Here is a 20,974-nt window from a genome sequence, read left to right as displayed (position 1 = left end):
GGGCAATGGCTGGGGCTGATGAGAGCTACCGTTGGCCACCCCTATGAGTCTAAAACATTGCCAATGCCTTTTTTCTTATAAATGCTTTGATGGAGAAAGGAAGAAGAAGAAGAGGAAGAAGAAGAAGAAGAAGAAGAAGAAGAAGAAGAAGAAGAAGAAGAAGAAGAAGAAGAAGAAGAAGAAGAAGAAGAAGAAGAAGAAGAAGAAGAAGAAGAAGAAGAAGAAGAAGAAGAAGAATCAAGGAAGGCTTCCCAGCCCACCCCTAAACTCTTAAAGTTCTGAAGTCCCTGTTGTTTTTGGCAGTCCGAGTTGTGATGTCACATTCTCTGTGTTGCTTCCAGCTTGGGGAAACACAAAAGGGAGCTCAGGTCCGGTGACCTCACCAAAACGTTGAGCTCTACAAAAGTACTTTCTTGCTCCCCTTCGACCCACAGAGGAGCCGTGACTCACACCCCCATGGATTAAGCGGTCGATAAAACGCTGCGTCTCGCCCTTGTGATGCACCCCGGCTCATTAGTCAGAGGAAAGTTACAAACCACCCTGGGAGGGGGGAAAGTGAACAGCTTTTAAGTATCTACAACTTAAGCTGGAGTCCAGTTCAGCAGCATTTTACAGACTGGGGCGGCCGAACTTGCTTACTGAAAGAGCCACATAGAATAAACATCAGAAGTTTGAGAAGGGAGGGAGGGAGGGAGGGAGGGAAGGAAAGAAGGAAGGAAGGAAGGAAGGAAGGAAGGAAGGAAGGAAGGAAGGAAGGAAGGAAGGAAGGAAGGAAGGAAGGAAGGAAGGAAGGAAGGAAGGAAGGAAGGAAGGAAGGAAGGAAGGAAGGAAGGAAGGAAGGAAGGAAGGAAGGAAGGAGGGAGGGAAGGAAGGAGGGAAGGAAGGAGGGAGGGAAGGAGGGAGGGAGGGAGGAAAGAAAGGAAGGAAGGAAGGAAGGAAGGAAGGAAGGAAGGAAGGAAGGAAGGAAGGAAGGAAGGAAGGAAGGAAGGAAGGAAGGAAGGAAGGGAGGGAGGGAGGGAGGGAGGGAGGGAGGAAGAGAGGAAGAGAGGGAGGGAGGGCTAGATGGCCAATACTGCCCCTTCCAGTTCCAGAATACTAAATGCAGGGGTGGGATTCTAGCAGGAGCTCCTTTGCAAATTAGGCCACTCCCCACCTCGCTCCATGATGTAGCCAATCCTCCAAGAGCTGACAAAAAAGAGCCTTGTAAGCTCTTGGAGGATTGGCTACATCAGGAGGTGTGGCCTAATATGTAAAGGAGCCCCTGCTAGAATTCCACCCCTGGCTAAACATTTCCAAGGATAACCATTTGTGGTCACACTTCTTTGTGCAAAACGATAAGAAAAGGGGGCAGCTGACCTCTGTACTGATGCCCTGCAATACGCAGAGGGTCCCATCTCTTCACAAAGTAAGCCGTAACGTAAAAGCCGTCACCTGTGAGATAAACAGAGCAGGTTTTAATTATCCCCCTTTCAGTACACAAACAGCAAAGGCTGCTTGGGACATTCCTCTGATTAAAATATAAATGTGTGTGTATGTTTAAAAATGGGAAAAATAAAAATGTGTGAAGAGCTTAACCGCAACTAAAGTCAGCCTGAACAATTAAAAAACAACAAAACCTCTCTGTAGTTTTTAGATGCTTCTACTTGTGGGAAGATGGCAAATGAGATGTCACTTTGCAAAGCACAGGCTACACTTCATTGACATGGAGGGTGACAGCTCTGTGTTGGGAACTTCTGGAGATTTTGTGGACAAATCCTGAGGGTGGGTTTTAGGGAGGGAACGGACCTCGGCAGGGTCTAATGCCAGAGATTCCACCTTCCAAAGTGTCCCTTTTCTCCAGGGGAACTGATCTCCGTTGGCTGGAGACCAGGTGTGAAAGCAGATTTCCCGCCACCATCTGGAGGTTAAGGAACAAAAATGGGAGGTTATGCAAGAGTAGCTCAAACCAATACTAGATAGATAGATGATAGATAAATAGATGATAGATGGAGGGATGGATAGATGATAGATAGATGATAGATGGATAGATACAGACGGACGGATGGATGGATGGATGATAGATAGATGATAGATAGATGGATAGATACAGACGGATGGATGGACGGACGGATGGATGGATGGATGATAGATAGATGGATAGTTAGATACAGACGGATGGATGGATGGACGGACGGATGGACGGATGGATGGATGGATGATAGATAGATGGATGGATAGATGGATAGATACAGACGGATGGATGGACGGACGGATGGATGGATGGATGATAGATAGATGGATAGTTAGATACAGACGGATGGATGGATGGACGGACGGATGGACGGATGGATGGATGGATGATAGATAGATGGATGGATAGATACAGACGGATGGATGGATGGATGGATGGATGGATGGATGGATGGATGGATGGATGGATGTTAGATAGATGATAGATGGATAGATACAGACGGACGGACGAACGGATGGATGGATGGATGATAGGGTTTTTTTGAGCAGGAATGCACAAGAATGCAGTTCGGGTGACGTCACATCATGACGTTTTCACGGCAGACTTTTTACGGGGTGGTTTGCCATTGCCTTCCCCAGTCATCTACACTCTCCCCCCAGCAAGCTGGGGACTCCTTTGACCGACCTCGGAAGGATGGAAGGCTGAGTCGACCCGGAACTGGCTACCTGAACCCAGCTTCCGCCGGGATCGAACTCAGGTCATGAGCAGGGAGTCTGAACTGCAGTCCTGCAGCTTTACCACTCTGCAGCTTTAGCCACGGGGCTAAACACACACACTCGCAAAACACAACCCCCACCCTTCATAGCAGAATGAAACAATATCCACATGGAAGCAGCTGGGAAGCTGTTATTCCAGTGGCATTGCTGGTACTAGTTAAATTAGATGCAGCATCGTTTTTTGCAACTTTTAAATGACAGAACAGCCTTAGATCAGCAGCTTTCTTGCTGCTCCACTATATTCTGCATGAATGCATCACAGATCATTGTTTACCTCTCATCGGGGCCAAGAAAAACAAGGATGAATAATTTCATCTCTGGATTTCAGCTCGAGGACACGTTTATTCCAATTAATGAATTGCCTGACACGGCTACAGACTGGCTTGAACTCAAGAGAAGGCCTTAAGATTTCTGTGGAGTTTGAGCCAACTCGTATTTCTGTCAAAGAGTTCATTCAAGATCTGTTGTAATAATAAGCACCCGCCCCCTTCCCAGCGCAGATCCCTTAATTTTAGAATCTTATTCTACTGTATTTGGACACCATTTTGCCCAGGGGTGGAATTGTAGCAGGAGCTCCTTTGCATATTAGGCCACACCCCCTAATATAGCAAATCCTCCAAGAGCTTACAAAACGGAGCCTTGTAAGCTCTTGGAGGACTGGCTAAATCAGGGGTGTGTGGCCTAATATGCAAAGGAGTTCCTGCTACAATTCCACCCCTGGTTTTGTCAACCAGCTGGCCCAACGTCAGGGGGGAGAGACCATGGATCAGTGGCAGAGCATCTGCTTGGCATGCAGAAGGTCCCTGGTTCAATCCCCGGCATTTCCAGTTAAAAGGACCAGGCAGGAGGTGACAGGAAAGACCTCTGTCTGAGACCCCGGAGAACCATGGAGAGGGGCTGTAGCTCAGTGGCAGAGCCTCTGCTTGGCATGCAGAAGGTCCCAGGTTCAATCCCTGGCATCTCCAGCTAAAAGGGTCAGGTAGGAGGGGATGGGAAAGACCTCAGCCTGTGACCCTGGAGAGCCATGCAGAGGGGCTGTAGCTCAGGAGCAGAGCCTCTTCTTGGCATGCAGAAGGTCCCAGGTTCAATTCCCAGCATCTCCAGCTAAAAGGACCAGGCAGGAGGTGACCGTAAAGACCTCTGTCTGAGACCCCGGAGAACCACGGAGAGGGGCTGTAGCTCAGTGGCAAAGCCTCTGCTTGGCATGCAGAAGGTCCCAGGTTCAATCCCCAGCATCTCCAGTTAAAAGGACCAGGCAGGAGGGGGTGGGAAAGACCTCAGCCTGAGACCCTGGAGAGCCATGGAGAGGGGCCATAGCTCAGTGGCAGAGCCTCTGCTTGGCATGCAGAAGGTCCCAGGTTCAATCCCCAGCATCTCCAGTTAAAAGGACCAGGCAGGAGGGGGTGGGAAAGACCTCAGCCTGAGACCCTGGAGAGCCATGGAGAGGGGCCATAGCTCAGTGGCAGAGCCTCTGCTTGGCATGCAGAAGGTCCCAGGTTCAATCCCCGGCATCTCCAGTTAAAAGGACCAGGCAGGAGGGGATGGGAAAGAGCTTTCTCTGTCTGAGACCCTGGTGAGCAGCTGCCAGTCTGAGTAAGCAATACGACCTTGATGAACCAAAGGTCTGATTTAGTATAAAGCAGGTCCATGTGTTTAGCGTAAAACTGTCCATGATCATAGCAGTAAACTTCTATTATTTCCATATATACATTTTAGATATACCACCCATGTTCTCCAAAGATCTCTTTGCAGGCTTTTTTTCTTTGAGGGGAGGGAGAAGGTGGAAAGACCCTCACTTTGGTGCAAATTGAGTTCGTTTCCACAAAGCCTTGCTCCCTATTATCGTACGTAGGCTAGAAGGAAAGGCACCGTGAAAGGAGGCGGGGAGGGGGAAAGGGACATTCTCTAGGACTTGGAGCCGATTCAGCTCATGCAGCTCGCATCTGGAAAAGCGCCCCAGAAACGACAGCTACAGACACAGCTTTTCATCGCCACGTTCACATCCCGGTGGCGAGAGATTAGAACACAAGACAGCGGGTGATAAATGCCTTGCTCGGGAACTTTGGCGAAAGTCGTGATTCCACTCTGAAGACGCTGAATCCAACTGACGCAGGAGTTCTAGCTGATGAGACAGAATGTTGAGAGGGCGCTGAATCCGTCTGTAGCACAACGGGGTCTAGTAGCAAAACAATAATGGCAGGGGGTGGGGGGGTGGGCTGCTTCTGCAGATGCAAGACATGGTCACCCAAGGAGGGGAACATTCACTTTGGGGGCAATCATTTCCCATTGCCGGCCCAGGAAGGCTTGCCCCCACGATTCAGGCACTCCTGCACTCTACAAAGGCTCCCCTGAACTGCAGACATGATCTCTGGACAAATGTGTCAACACACACATTCATACCAATAGGGAAACAATGTGCGTCCTTTACAAATACCAGTAGGCAAGGGTGGAATTCCAGCAGGAGCTCCTTTGCATATTAGGCCACACCCCCTGATGTAGCCAATCCTCCAAGAGCTTATAAGGCTCTTTTTTTGTAAGCTCTTGGAGGATTGGCTACATCAGGGAGGTGTGGCCTAATATGCAAAGGAGCTCCTGCTGGAATTCCACCCCTGCTCGTAGGGAAACGTGCATCCCTCAAGAAATCAAGACAAGGAAGGAAGCGTCCTGTAATAATGTGGGGTTTTTTTTTTAAAAAAAGGCTTTCAGATTAACAGAGTTCTCTCTCTCTTTTAAAGGAATAACGTGCCCGAAACCACACTGCAGTGGATTTAAGCTCAAGGTTATGGTAAATTAACCTGCTCGATACACTTCATGGTTCTGGGACTCAGAGGAAGTATCACAGAGGGGATTTTCTGCTCAGCTTCCCAGCAACAAACGTTTACCAACGAAGCAATGATTTAGTTGACACGAGGCTCTGTGAGGATGCCACGGAGAGTCTGCCGCTCAGCGCGCAGCAGCAGAAAGCCGTCTCCCCTGGCTGTTGAAGCCCCTTCCCCTGGGAAAATGCTTTTCGGTCACCAAGTTATCGCCTGTAGCTGTCCAGGTGTTCCGTTCCCATCAAACTCTGGCACCTGAAAAGCTCCGAATTCAGCAGCGCCTTCCTCAAAACCACAAGATGGGCCTAAAAAGGTCCACAGATCGCAAAAGGACCCGATACTCCCATGTTTCACACCAGATGCCTTTCCCCCACCCTGCCAGTTTGGAGTGGTGGTTAAGTGCGCGGACTCTTATCTGGGAGAACTGGATTTGATTCCCCTCTCCTCCACTTGCAGCTCCTGGAATGGCCTTGGGTCAACCACAAGTTCTCTCAAGGCTGTTCTGCTCAAGAGCAGCTTTGGGAGAGCTCTCTCAGTCTCAAACTGGAGAGCCACTTTGGTGTAGTGGTTAAGTGTGAGGACTCTTATCTGGGAGAACCGGGTTTGGTTCCCCACTCCTCCACTTGCAGCTGCTAGCATGGCCTTGGGTCAGCCATAGCTCTGGCAGAGGTTGTCCTTGAAAGGGCAGCTGTGTGAGAGCCCTCTCAGCCCCACCCACCTCACAGGGTGTCTTTTGTGGGGGAGGAAGGGAAAGGAGATTGTGAGCTGCTCTGAGACTCTTTGGAGTGGAGGGTGGGATATAAATCCAATATCTTCTTCTTCTTCTCACCTACCCCACAGGAAGTCTGTTGAGGGGACAGGAAGGGAACGTAGATTTGTAAGCCACTGAGACTCTTTTGGCTAGCAAAAGGCAGGGTATAAATCCAAAATCTTCTCTTCTCACTTTTCTAAAGTAACTCCATCCCCTGGCCCAACATTTTAGATTCTTTGTCTTTCCATAACAAGAAAATGTATAGTTCAAAGCGCAGTTGAAAAGCAAACTCAAATATCTGGGGAAACAGATCACAGGGGGAGAAAAGCATGTGTTTGTAAAGGGTTGAGGCAGAAAGGGTTGGCCCAGACGTTCACAAAGGTGCTGAAAGACATACCTGCTTGTTTAATCTGGCTTAATTCTTTAAAAGGAAGGATAAAATTCTTGTAAAATTTATTAGCCCACATGCTTTGCCATCGTGTAAATATTTCACATTGTCGGTATATCCTGCTCGTCCTTTTCAGTGCTTTTAATTACTTCTAATCCCTTAATTACCTTTCTTTGCTCAATATTTCAACACCCTGCTTGGAGCTATAGAAAAGTGCTTTCCCTTGGATTCTGTCTCCTAGTTTTTGTAAAACATTCCACAGCCAGACGAAGACTCAAAAGATTCCAGTGTGCATGTCAGAAAACGTAAGATTTAACCAGTTTATGACCTTCGAGGAGAGCTTTTTAGCTGACGACTGAAACACTTCCCAGAATTCTCTCTGGCCTGATACGGGAACTGTGCAGCTCACAGACAGGAATCAGGAGTCAAACAACCAAATAAGTGCACTGGCATCTCACAGTTATTACTCTTATTTGGAAAGGGGCCGTGGCTCAGTGGCAGAGCATCTGCTTGGCATGCAGAATGTCCCAAATTCAATCCCTGGAACTTCCAGTCAAAACAATCAGGAGGAGGGGAAGACTGCAGATTTATACCCCGCCCTTCTCTCTGAATCAGACTCAGAGCGGCTTACAATCTCCTATATCTTCTCCCCCCATAACAGACACCCTGTGAGGTGGGTGGGGCTGAGAGAGCTCTCACAGCAGCTGCCCTTTCAAGGACAACTCCTGCAAGAGCTATGGCTGACCCAAGGCCATTCCAGAGGTGCAAGTGGAGGAGTGGGGAATTAAACCCAGTTCTCCCAGATAAGAGTCCTTACACTTAACCACTACAACTGGAGACGAGAAGGACCTTAGTGGCTTAGTCCACTTGGCATGCAGAAGGTCCCAGGTTCGATCCCCGGCATCTCCAGGCAAAAAGATCAGGTAGGAGGTGATGGGAAAGACCCTTCTTTGCCCAAGACGCTGGAATAGCTGCTGCCAGTCTGAGTAGACAAGACTGACCTTGTTGTAGTGAGCGGGGTCTGATCCAGTAGAAGGCAGCTTTGTGTGATTGTGTGTGATCAGATACTTGCTGCAGGCCCTACCGACCTTGACAGACAGGCGGTTGAGGGCATGTCACAGAGTACCATAAGGCACACGCTTGCCTCTTTCGAAGGAGAGGCATGGCTACTGGGTACTGTTTCTGATATATCTGTTCTTAACCACGATCTCAGTGACAGTGAGCCCCGTGGCGCAGAGTGGTAAGCTTGAAGCACTGCAGTCCGAACAATCTGCTCACGACCTGAGTTCGATCCCCGCTGAGAGACCTTGGGCCAGTCTCAGTCCTCTCCGAGCTCTCTCAGCCCCACCTGCCTCACAGGGTGTCTGTTGTGAGGAGAACAAAGCAGGAGTCAAGTCGCACCTTTAAGGCCAACAAAGTTTTATTCGGAATGTCAGCTTTCGTATGCATGCCTACTTCTTCCTTCGTTGGTCTTAAAGGTGCCACTTGACTCCTGCTTTGTTCTGCTGCTACAGACCAACACAGCTGCCCGTCTGGCTCTGTCTACATGTTGTGAGGTGAGGAAGGGAAAGGGGATCGTGAGCCGCTCTGAGACTCCTTAAGGTAGAGAAAAGCAGGGTATAAAAACCTCCTCCTCCTCCTTCACTGTACGAATGTCAGAAGATATTTTTAAACAACATGTTTCAAAAGGCATCCTGTTCAACAGAGCTGAGGTTTGAATCCCCACGGCATGCTGACTCCAGTTTGCTCTTGAGCATCAGAGGGAACAGCTCCCTGCGTTTCCCAATTCTCTCCCCAACGCCCCCACCTCTCCCCGAACTGGATGCTGGGAAGTGCAAGGTTCTTTCTTTTCCCCAGGATAGATGGCACAGAAGGAGGAGGAGGGGAGGATCGTCCCTCTGCCCCGAAGATCTCTTAATCCGGCAAACCTTCCAGTTAGAATTACGGGAATTGCACTCCTCAAGATGGACCAGCAAGTACGACTGGATCCTAATCACCTCAGTTTAACAGGAAGAACCGAACGCCATTCTTTAAACTTTTAGAATAGAATAAAACTTGGTACCCGGTGCCATTCCATCTAGTTTGTCCTTGGGTCAGCGTTCACTAAAAGCTATCTGAAACAGGGGTGTCAAACTCATTTGTAATGAGCGCCGGATCTGGCATAAATGAGACCTTGTCAGGCCGGCCCGTGTCGGGCTGGGTCAAGTATGTTCCGATTAGGTAGCAGAGATATAACTTTATAAAAGGACACAGAAAAATCACAACTAAAAATAAATAAAACATGTTTAAAACATTAGCACTTGTTGGTCTTAAAGGTGCTTTCTTTGTATCTCTCCCATGGGATCCAGGGAAGAAGAAGAAGAAGAAAAAGAAGAAGAAGATATTGGATTTATATCCCGCCCTCCACTCCAAATCTCAGAGTGGCTCACAATCTCCTTTATCTTCCTCCCCCACAACAGACACCCTGTGAGGTGGGTGGGGCTGAGAGGGCTCTCACAGCAGCTGCCCTTTCAAGGACAACTCCTTTGAGAGCCATGGCTGACCCAAGGCCAATCCAGCAGGTGCAAGTGCAGGAGTGGGGAATCAAACCCGGTTCTCCGAGATAAGAGTCCGCACACTTAACCACTTCTCCAAACTGGAACTGGGCAAAGGAAGGTCTGGCACTTTCCTTCCTTCCCCAGGGGACCAAGAGAGTGTTATGGAGATCTTAGATTACAATTAATAAAAAAAAAGTATGCTTTGAAGTTATTGGAAGCTTGGTAAATCTGGGTTATCAGGCTTAACTAGCATTTGGAGATGTAAGCAGCCCAGAGCCATTTTGACACATGTTGTAGGCATAACTGCTTATTGTGCCATCCGAGTTAGAAATGTATAGACGAGTTACTTTTGTACTAGAATGTTCACTGGAACTGAATCTCCTTCTCAGAATGTTAGGGTATGTTCCTTCTAGAATCTCAAGAAAAGACAAAGGCTCTCAATCTTACATGTCTTTCGCAAAAGCTAAACAAACAATTCTTCAAAACTGGGAAGCAACATTTATATTGAATTATGGACCAAAGCAATGCTAGAACCTCGCAGTCAAAGAAAGTGTTTCCTTTCATGGACAAGAAATGTGAAATATGCTAACATTTGGTCCAGATTTGCACATTTATTCGAATATTAACGTGTATCCCTTCTTTTTGGTCTGGAGACTCTCTTAATTTATTAACAGAGCACAAATCTGGTTTTGCTCAGGCCTCTGTGTTCTACCGGATTTCTACTGTTTTCTGTTAAATATCATTTTGTTTTAATCAAGAAAGGAAATCTGGACAATGATATTTCAGTTGCTTTGAAGCCTTAGGCTGGCCTAACCCAGTTTTGATGCGTTCGTGGCAGAACTGAGCACATGCTGGCCTGACCCGATGCCTCCACTCCCGTGCATGCCTACATGCTAAAAATGGCGGCACTCCCACAACCCCTTGCTCTTTTCAAGGGCACTCTGACTATTGCAGATGTATCCTATAGAATGAGAATAGATTCTAGTGGGCCGCTGTCTTGGTCTGAAGCAACAGAAGAAAGTTGGATTCCAGGGGCACCCTGAAGACCAACAAAGTTGAATTCTGGGTATCTGAAGAAGTGGGTCTGCACACAGACGCTTATGCCCGGAATTAAACTTTGTTGGACTTAAAGGTGCCACTGGACTCCGACTTTTTTCTACGTAATGAGAAGTTAAGATAAGGTCAGGGCCATTGACCTTTAAGCTGTGGAGTCTCGTGATCAAAAATTCTACTTGGTGAGCTACTGGCATTAAAGTTGTGAGCTACTGCATACATTAGTTTGCCCTGGGGCCGTTTTCCTTGAGCTAAGGCAAAAATGTGTGAGCCGGAGGCTTAAAAACTGTTAGCTAGCTCACACTAATTCAGCCTAGAGGGAACACTGGTTAGGGCTTTTTCTGTAGCAGGACCTCCTTTGCATATTACACCACACCCCCCATGATGTAGCCAATCCTCCAAGAGCTTACAGGGCTCTTCTTACAGGGTCTACTGGAAGCTCCAGGAGGATTGGCTACATCAGGGGGGTGTGGCCTGATATGCAAAGGAACTCCTGCTAAAATTCCACCCCTGTAGCCAATCCTCCAAGAGCTTACAGGGCTCTTCGTACAGGGCCTACTGGAAGCTCCAGGAGGATTGGCTACATCAGGGGGTGTGTGGCCTGATATGCAAAGGAACTCCTGCTAAAATTCCACCCCTGTAGCCAATCCTTTAAGAGCTTACAGGGCTCTGCGTACAGGGCCTACTGGAAGCTCCAGGAGGATTGGCTACATCAGGGGTGTGTGGCCTGATATGCAAAGGAACTCCTGCTAAAATTCCACCCCTGTAGCCAATCCTTTAAGAGCTTACAGGGCTCTTAGTACAGGGCATGCTGTAAGCTCCAGGAGGACTGGCTACATCAGGGGTGTGTGGCCTGATATGCAAAGGAACTCCTGCTAAAATTCCACCCCTGTAGCCAATCCTTTAAGAGCTTCCAGGGCTCTTCGTACAGGGCCTACTGTAAGTTCAAGGAGGATTGGCTACATCAGGGGGTGTGTGGCCTAATATGCAAAGGAACTCCTGCTAAAATTCCACCCCTGTAGCCAATCCTCCAAGAGCTTACAGGGTTCTTGTTACAAGGCCTACTGGAAGCTCCGGGGGGGGGGGGGAGGGTTGGCTACAGCAGGGGGTGTGTGGCCTAATAGGCAAAGGAGTTCCTGTGACAAAAAAAGACCTGGGTAGGGTTGCCAGGTCCCGGTTACTAGCCAGCAGGGAACTTACCGGGATGCTTTGGGAGAGGGGAGGGAATAAGTATGCCATCCTTACATCACTTGGAAGTGATGTTGCCAGGGTGGTGATGCCGGGGGGGAGGGGGCAACACTCTGTTTTTTGGGCAAAACTCTATGGTTTGAAGCTAATTCTACCATGGAGTTTTGCCCCCAAACCAGAGTGTCATCCCCTGATGTCACCAACGTGCCCATGTCACTCCCAGGTGAGACATACACATGATGTTTGGGTCAGTCACTCTCCCCTGTCAAAGAGTTGGGAAGCACCAAAGATTGGGGGATCCCCCATGTGCCGGAGGGACCTGCCAGCACTAAGTTAAGAAACTTCAACCATGAAATTAAAAACAATTGATAAGAAACTCCTTACCTTCCAGAGACACAGGAGTCTCCCGTGTGTATTCCGGCCGCTGCTTCCCTTGGTCGTGCCGCTTACGAGCTTCCAGGAACTGTTCTACTCTCGATTCCACTGTGCCTTGCAACAGCAGGCAGATTTCCTGCAAGAGAACTCCTTTTCACAGGGAGGTCCAAATACATTCTATAAACCATAAATCTTCCCGGCACCCAAACACAACAAAAAGACAGTGTTTTGTAGGAACAGAAGACAGTGCTCTTCTGCAGCAACACAGCTTGGACCAAAGCTGTTGAATCATAGATTGCACTTCAGGGGTGTCAAAATGTGGTCTAGGGGTCAGATCAGGCCCTTGGGGGGGGGGGTCCTATCAGGCCCTCGAGCAAATCAAAAGTAGGTTTGCAGCTTACAGACATACACCTGAACAGCATACTCAAGATTGCTATAGCGCAGACATTGTCTCCAGATTTTAATGCAATAATTCAGAGCAAGAGATGTCAGTTATCAGAAACTATTAAATAAACAAAATAGTGCAAGAGTGATAACCTTTTAAACATATCTTACGTTTAAAAAAAAAAAATCTTCGTATTTGTCTGTGTCTGCTGGTAACCGGAAAAAAGCACAAAGGAAAAAATCCCAAAGGAAAAAAGCCCAAAGGAAAAAAAACTATGGACATAAATGCTCCCAAGAAAAAAGCCCCCTTGGAAATAAACCCACATGGAAAGAAGCCCACACGGAAAAAAGCCTATACTGAAAGAAGCCCCCATGGAAAAATATGTAAAGCAATAGACTGAGAATATTTGCTATAGCATGCTTTCTTCTGGACAAAGAGCAGGGGTCACTTGGGGGCAGTAACTGAATTTCCCACACTGTGCTGAGAGTTGGACTAGATGACCCTTGAGACCCCTTCCAGTCCTATGTTTCTGTAAACAGAGATAAGATGCCAAAAGGGCAAGTGTTGTGTCCTAGGCTCAAATGAGAGAACTGTTACTTTTGGAGGGAACTGTTACTTTTGGAGGGAAGCCGAACAAGCCACAGCTTGAACTCCACACCAGGGTTCCAGAGAAGGCCTAAGCGTGCCCAATCAGGGGGAGGATTGAAACATAAGTAGCCAATCAACATCCAGGCTCATACTGTACCCTGATAGGCCCTTAGGGCCCTGTAAATAGCCAATCTATGTAGATAGTTAAGGACCAATCAGAAGGGGGCAAGAATTGTATAAAGGAGTGGGAAGTTTGAACAGAGCTCAGTGTGTTGTGTGTGTGTGTTCCTGAAGTAAAGCTTGCTGAAATCACTCTCCGACTCTAGTCTCTTACTGCGCCAACCCCAGTACATTACAGCAAGAATGTCCTGCCATGAGGTATCATCTGCTGTACATCCACCAGTGTACCCTTCGTGTTTCTTCTCTCAAAGCACAATCTGGCCTCACCTCTCTCCTGTGATTCCAGAACCATCGGGCTTCTTCACTGGAGTCTTGGGGCATAATATGGAAATCCACCAGAATGGCAAAGTTGCCACACTTGGGGAGGCAAGGAAAAAGAGGGAGAGAGAGATCAAAAATCTGATGGTACGTCACACCGCAAATGCAAATAAGAAGCACAAGGCCAGATGCTGGAAATGCAGGAGTACAGACCCAACCTTCTATCATATGTGGTGGTCTTGTAACAAAGCTAAAAAATATTGGATAAAGATCCACAAAGAAATACAAAAGATATTGAAAAGTCAGAGCTTTTTTTTGTAGCAGGATTTCCTTTGCATATTAGGCCACACCCTTCTTATGTAGGCAATCCTCTAAGAGCTTACAGGGCACTTATGACAGGGCCTACTGTAAGCTCCAGCAAATTGGCTACAACAGGGGCGTGTGACCTAACATGCAAAGGAATTCCTGCTACAAAAAAAGCCCCTTTGAAAGTCAATATCCTGATGAATCCAAAACATATATTATTAAACATAGTACCATCCAATTTACCAACAATGCATAATGAACTATTTAAATATATGGTGATGGAGGCAAGACAGATATTTGCATCAAAATGGAAAGCTGAAACATGTCCAGAATTGATTGATTGGAAACATAAACTAGCTGATTATATGACCATGGCAAAGCTAACATCCTACCTGCACAATAGACCACAATCTGAACTTCAAGAAAAATGGAATGTATTTTTTTTGTATATATTGACCAAAATTAGCCGACAAAGCTTTAAAAACTAAAATAAGAATAAAACGCTAAAGTCCAAAAGGATTAAGAGACGGAATTCTGCAGCATGTTTAAAATGTTGATGCTTACAACGACCTCATATCAGAAGCATCAGAATTCTCAAGAACATGAGGAATGTGAATGTATTTAGATGTAGTCCAGACCAAAATCAAAAGTACACAATTTGCACTTAACAATGTGCAGCAATCCATTCAGCAATTTTATACATAGAAAAATGTTATTAGTTACAATTTATTATATAATATTGATAGCTGCTCTCATTTATTGATTTTTATGTTCTTGTTGGCCAAAATATCATCGTTTATATATAAATGAGCAATGATGATGATATTGGATTTATATCCTGCCCTCCACCCCGAATCTCAGTCTCAGAGCAGCTCATAATCTCCTTTACATTCCTCCCCCACAACAGACCCCTTGTGAGGTGGGTGGGGCTGAGAGGACTCTCCCAGCAGCTGCCCTTTCAAGGACAACCTCTGCCAGAGCTATGGCTGACCCAAGGCCATTCCAGCAGGTGCAAGAGGAGGAGTGGGGAATCAAACGCGGTTCTCCCAGATAAGAGAGCTATGACTGACCCAAGGTCATTCCAGCACCTGCAAGTGGAGGAGTGCGGAATCAAACCCGGTTCTCCCAGATTAGAGTCTGCACATGTGGTATTTCTATTTTTATCTTACCTTTTTCTATGTCCGTTTTCTATGTTTGTTTATAGAAAATAAAAATATATTATCCACATAAAATAAAAAAAATGTATTATCCACAAAAATCATTTGGTGACACAACTAAAAACCACCCTGCAGTCGGGGGTTAAATAGTCACCTGACCACACAATCAAATGTTACTGGCACTGGATTTTATATAACCCAAAATGAGCTTAGGCCAACAATGGTTCCTGAATCTCAGGGCTGGGTTACACATGACTGAAAACTACCGTACAATCAAATGCAACTGAACAGATTTGACCTCTCACATGCTACAGTGCCATAAAGCCTTTGAAAAAATGTCTATTATTAAGCCCAATTATCAATACTTTTAGCTGATACAGGCTTTTATATCCCCCCCTCCAACAAATCAACTCAATCCGCACCACCTTCATCCTCAAGCAAATGGATACATTCTACTTTCAACAGGCTACGCCCACCGAACAGTTCGCATATTATTTACATTACCTGAAGCAAACTGAAAATGAGTTTTTACAAGCCCGTTAAGACTGTTAGCCTAAACTGGCATGGCGAAGACAACAGCATGAGTGATACAGTATTTAGATCCCATGCATTTGATTAGAACAGATCAAACGAAGTCCTTCTTCACCCAAAGAGTCATGAAGACATGGAATTCACTGCTGCAGATAGTGGTGGCGGCTACAAGCACAGACAGCTTCAAGAGGGGGCTGGACAAACACATGGAGCAGAGGTCCATGAGTGGCTATTAGCCACAAGGGATAGACGGAGTGATGCTCTGTATCCTTTGTGCTTGGGAGGGGCAACAGCGGGAGGGCTTCTGAAGTTCTGGCCCGTCTGGTGGACCTCCTGATGGCCCCTGGGCGTTGGCACAAGAGTGTGGAACTAGATGAGCCGTTGGCCTGATTCAACATGGCTTCCGTTATGTTCTTATCGTGCAACGTGTAAAAACAGAGACTCGTGGGCCCCACCTCTGATACAACGGATGCATTCTGAAGGTTCCCTAGAGCACAAGACCCTCCCCATGGTTAAAAACCACAAGGTCTGTTTCAGTGTTAGCTGATCAAGCGGCAGGGCCAAGTGCGGAGGCTTCCTCCGAATCCTGCATTCCTCAGGAGAGGAGATGGGCGGCCTTTTCACCCATACATTCATTCTGCCCCCCCCCCACTAGATATTCCCAAGGGAGGGGATCTCAATGGAATGTGGTGCCAAAGCGGCTTCCCCCCAAAATGAGCTTTCTATGCAATCAAGGAGCAGAGGTGGTATGTCATCGCCTTTCTCTGCAGTCTTCCTTCGTGCTCTTCCATTCAAGTACAGACTTAATGGTGAATCCAGCAAGGGGCTTTCAGGACAAGGCAAGCAAGAAGCAGAGGTGGTTTGCCATGGCCTTCCTCTGCAGAGCCTTCCTTGGTGGTCTCCCACCCAAGTACCAGTTTAATGGAAGCCCCACCAAGGGGCTTTCAAGGCAAGCGAGAAGCTGAGGTGGTTTGCCATTGCCCTCCTCTTCAAAGAAGAAGAAGAAGAAGATATTGGATTTATATCCCGCCCTCCACTCCGAAGAGTCTCAGACCGGCTCACAATCTCCTTTACCTTCCTCCCCCACAACAGACACCCTGTGAGGTGGGTGGGGCTGGAGAGGGCTCTAACAGCAGCTGCCCTTTCAAGGACAACCTCTGCCAGAGCTATGGCTGGCCCAAGGCCATGCTAGCAGGTGCAAGTGGAGGAGTGGGGAATCAAACCCGGTTCTCCCAGATAAGAGTCCGCACACTTAACCACTACACCAAACTGGCTCTCCTTGGTGGTCTTCCATCGAAATAAGAACTTAATGGTGACCCCAGCAAGGGTCTTTCAAGGTGAAAACCAGAGGTGGTTTGCTATTGCCTGCCTCTGCAGTCTTCCTTGGTGGTCTCTCATCCAAGTACCAATCCAATGGACAAGGTCGGGCTAGGCCATGCCACCTTCCCTCCCACTGACAGGTATATAACTTATTAAAACTCTGGAACTCTTCGCCCCTGGAGACTTGACTATCCCCTTCTAGGGTCACCATCCACCAGCAGGTCAAGAGTTCTTTGTTTCATTTGGCATTCCTTTGGTGACTCCTCCTGTTTGGCCAATGTTTTAATTGGCGTTTTTATGGTTTTGTATTGTGTGTTTTGGGGGGTTTAATTGTTTTTAAAAGATGTGAATGTGTGTTTGAATTTGTTAGCAACCACGGTGGCCCTTCGAGGGCAGAAAGGTGGAGTATAAATTTTGCAAAGATAAACAAATGTTCATCCCGGCGCTGAGCAAGACACTCGGTGCCCGCTTAATCTGGATCGACAAAGATCTGGAATTAAAAACGAAAGAAAGGAAGAGAGATAGGAAGCTGCCAGATAGAAGGGCCGTCCCTCATCTCTCCTCCCAGTCACAACCGGTGTGACCTGGTGGCCTTTGCATGAGACGCCACTGAACTCTCATTCCTGAGGTTTCTAACAAAATCTGGATTACCAAGGATTTTTTAAAAAAAGGGAAATCACCACCCTGCAAGCTGTTACACCCTTTCCCAGATAACACTGAGAAATGCAGAGTGAGATCATGATTTGACGGCAGCAAGCAACTCCACACATTCCGGGTAAAACTGGAGTCATTCTCTCAAGAAGGAAGCTCAGGGGGCGATGCCCACAAACTTAAAGCTTCGATCCTGTACAGCAGGGGTGGCCAACGGTAGCTCTCCAGATTTTTTTTTTGCCTACAACTCCCATCAGCACCAGCCAGCATGACTGATGGCTGGGGCTGATGGGAGTTGTAGGCAAAAAACATCTGGGGAGCTACCGTTGGTCACCCCTGCTGTACAGAACTGCTATCCTCAATGCAAACTATAGATTGTAGAGTTCTGTGGAAAATATACTGTGACAGGGCAAAGAAGAAGGAGAAAATATATATATATATATATATATATATTTGGCCACTGTGTGACCCAGAGTGGATGGGCCATTCGCCTGATCTAACATGGCTTCTCTTATGTTCTTTAAGAAAAAGATGATGATGATGATGATTATATTGGATTTATATCCCACCATTCACTCATATTGTATTAACCCACATTATACCAATTGATTAAAAATCTGTATTAATCTGATATTTGTTTTTGGCTAAACTCCACAGGTAACATTAACAGGTGGTTTCCCGGCTAGTGCAGCATAAAGAACAATGGATGCATGAAATTCATAAAACGATTACCTAAAAAAAATCATTTGTGGGGGGTATGTGTGTGTGTGTGTTTGCATGTGTGTGCTCCTGCCTAGAAGTCATGGCTGACTTCTGGTGATCCTTACTGGGGCATGGAGGATGTTTGATCAAACCTGCCTCTTCCTCCCAGCCCTGGTATTTCTTGGAAGTCTCCCATCCAAGTCCTTGCCAAAATTGAACCCGCTTAGCTTCCAAGAACATATATGAAGCTGCCTTATACTGAATCAGACCTTTGGTCCATCAAAGTCAGTATTGCCTTCTCAGACTGGTAGCAACTCTCCAGGGTCTCAAGCTGAGGCTTTTCACATCGATTTGCCTGGACCCTTTTTTGGAGATGCCAGGGATTGAACCTGGGACCTTCTGTTTCCCAAGCAGATGCTCTACCACTGAGCCACCGTCCCTCCCCAAGATCTGATGAGATCAGGCTTGCCTGGGTTATCCAGGCCAAAAATCATTCTTAACATGAACCAAATATCATATCTACTATCCTAAGATTTTTACATCTACACACTGTACAGTTGTGTTACTTTGCTGAAACTGCCACAGAATCTTTTAAGGACATTAAAAGTTCTCCGGCCAGTTCAGTGCTAATGAGCTAATGATTCTCAGGAACACATTATCGCATCAGATTGAAAACACAAAAAAGTTTTGCTACGGCAGCCATCTGTTAATTCTTGATTCTCTGGAGCAAAACAAAGAGCCGGCTTTTGATAAACAGATCAAAGCATTCTGTCCCTTCAAAGAGTGATACCTGTAACAAGGGGGAGGCGTGGCTCACGGATTTCACAATGACTCGGTTGTAAAACCGAATTCCACCTCTTTCTTGCATTTAGGATTAAAATATTTTAAAGTTTACCTTAAGTTGTTTGGAGAGCCAGTTTGGTGTAGTGGTTAAGTGTGCGAACTCTTATCTGGGAAAACCGGGTTTGATGCCCCACTCCTCCACTTGCACCTGCTAGCATGGCCTTGGGTCAGCCATAGCTCTGGCAAAGGTTGTCCTTGAAAGGGCAGCTGCTGTGAGAGCCCTCTCCAGCCCCACCCATCTCACAGGGTGTCTGTTGTGGGGGAGGAAGGGAAAGGAGATTGTGAGCCGCTCTGAGAGTCTTCGGAGTGGAGGGCGGGATATAAATCCAATATCATCTTCTTCTTCTTCACTGCATGTAGTTTCTTTGGGGCTGGGATAAATGGGAAACCCGGGTGAAGGGACCTTAAAGAACTGTCAATGAAGAAACTGAGAGTGTGGGTGCCAACCTCCAGGGGGAGACTGGAGATCTCCAGGCATTACCACTGACCTCCAGAAACGAGAAATTGGTCCCTCTGGAGAACATGGCTGTTTTAGGGGCAAGCGTCTGCTACCCCAAACCTAATTCTTAAAGTCAAAAAAGAACCCACAGAAAAATATCTTCCTGACAACAGAATCAGCTATTTTACCACAATAGGGGGGAAATGTGTGGGTGTTTAAAACTTCCAAGGAACAATCCCAATGCAGAGGGGATCTGATACCATATTTCTACCTGCAAGAGAGAAAGTTATAATTCAGCATTTAGTTACGTCTTTTGATTTTGTGTTTTGACTTCTTTGGTTTTGGGGTGAAATCCCCCCCATTCTAGCTTTCTGGTTTTTTAAATGGTCATTTCACTATCTCTTCATTCGAAGTTAAATGTGTAAGTAAGGGCTCATTTCTCCAAAAATAGCACAGGAATTGTCTAACCGCTCATGGATTTGTTGTTTTTGTGAAGTACATAGCATTCTGGGAGAGAAGAGATAGAAAAAAGACCTTAAGTTATTTTTTAAAAAATGTGTTCAGACAGGCATTTTAGAAGTGTACTCATCATAATTAAGGTACAATGCTGGAAATGGCTCTTTTTCTAAAAGAACACCACTAACATTATTGGAGGGAGAATGACCACGGCTTCTTTATCCCAACATGCTTTGGTGCAACCTGAGATAATAACACAAGAGAAGCCATGTTGGATTAGGCTCATGGCCTATCCAATCCAACATTGTATTACATAGTGGCCAAAACCCAGAGGCCATCAGGAGGTCCACCAGCAGGGCCAGAACTCCAGAAGCCCTCCCACCCTTGCTTCTCAAGCACCAAGAAGACAGAGCATCCCTGCCCCAGATATAAGAACATAAGATGAGCCATGTTGGATCAAGCCAATAGCCCATCCAGTCCAGCACTCTGTGTCACACTGTGGCCAAAACCCAGGGATCATCAGGGAGTCCACCAGTGGGGCCAGAATTCCAGAAGCCCTCCCTCTGTTGCCGTCCCAAGCACCAAGATGACAGAGCACCACTGCCCCAGCCAGAGTGTTCCCTCTACACTTGGGGGCAAATAGCCACCAATCGACCTCTGCTCCATATGACCACTCAATCCCATCTATGCTTGTAGCTGTCGCCTCTTCCTGCACCAGTGATTTCCATGGGTTAATGACTTTTAGGGTGAAAAAGTGCTTCCTTTGATCTTCTTGCACTTGTCAGGTATCAAATTACCTGGTCTGCAAAAAACATTATTTTAAGACCATCGTCTACTGCGCCACCATGTCCTTCATTAGCGGCATCTTTTCTTAGTCTGTCTCCCTTTTACATTTCATCCCACGATGAAACTCAAAAACCAGCTTAGACACACACACACAAGTATTATCTTACGGCCAGTTTTTTCGGGGGGGTTTTGGTCTGCCTTGGAAGGTTCCCAATCAGCAATCAATAAACTGCATTCAACTTTTTCTTTCAAATTTCTGCTCTGGTGAACTGTGAAATCATTGCTGACTGGGTGCAAATTGGAGCATAAATGATACTATAGTTTCCTTAGCAACCAACTCCGCCCCCCTGCACACTGAGTTATTACTAAAGAGAAAGACTAAAAGGGTTTCATAGAGGGATAAAAATTCTGTCTTCTGAAAATGGAAAAGGAGGAGGGAGAGAGGGAGAGCCCATGAACTATTATAGAAGTCATATTTCTTGTGCACAGCCAACTTTAAAATAACTTATCGGTAGCTGCAAGTTGTTGGTTTGTAAT

General features: G+C 46.6%; 1 protein-coding gene across 1 annotated transcript in view; it reads right to left on the bottom strand.

Moving 5' to 3' along the window:
• Positions 1–20,974, bottom strand: part of SLX4IP (SLX4 interacting protein) — a 120,741-nt gene that overhangs the window by 33,360 nt on the left and 66,407 nt on the right. The window contains exons 3-5 of the mRNA XM_060257313.1: positions 13,256–13,345; positions 11,845–11,971; positions 1,357–1,431 (exon numbers count right to left, since the gene is read on the bottom strand). Of these exons, the coding sequence (XP_060113296.1) occupies positions 1,357–1,431; positions 11,845–11,971; positions 13,256–13,345 (292 nt within the window). The remainder of the gene's footprint in view (positions 1–1,356; positions 1,432–11,844; positions 11,972–13,255; positions 13,346–20,974) is intronic.

Source organism: Heteronotia binoei, chromosome 1 (genome assembly GCF_032191835.1).
Source record: "Heteronotia binoei isolate CCM8104 ecotype False Entrance Well chromosome 1, APGP_CSIRO_Hbin_v1, whole genome shotgun sequence".
Taxonomy (NCBI): Eukaryota; Metazoa; Chordata; class Lepidosauria; order Squamata; family Gekkonidae; genus Heteronotia; species Heteronotia binoei.
The sequence above is the reverse complement of the archived record's forward strand: the minus strand, read 5'-3'. Positions and strand labels throughout refer to the sequence as shown.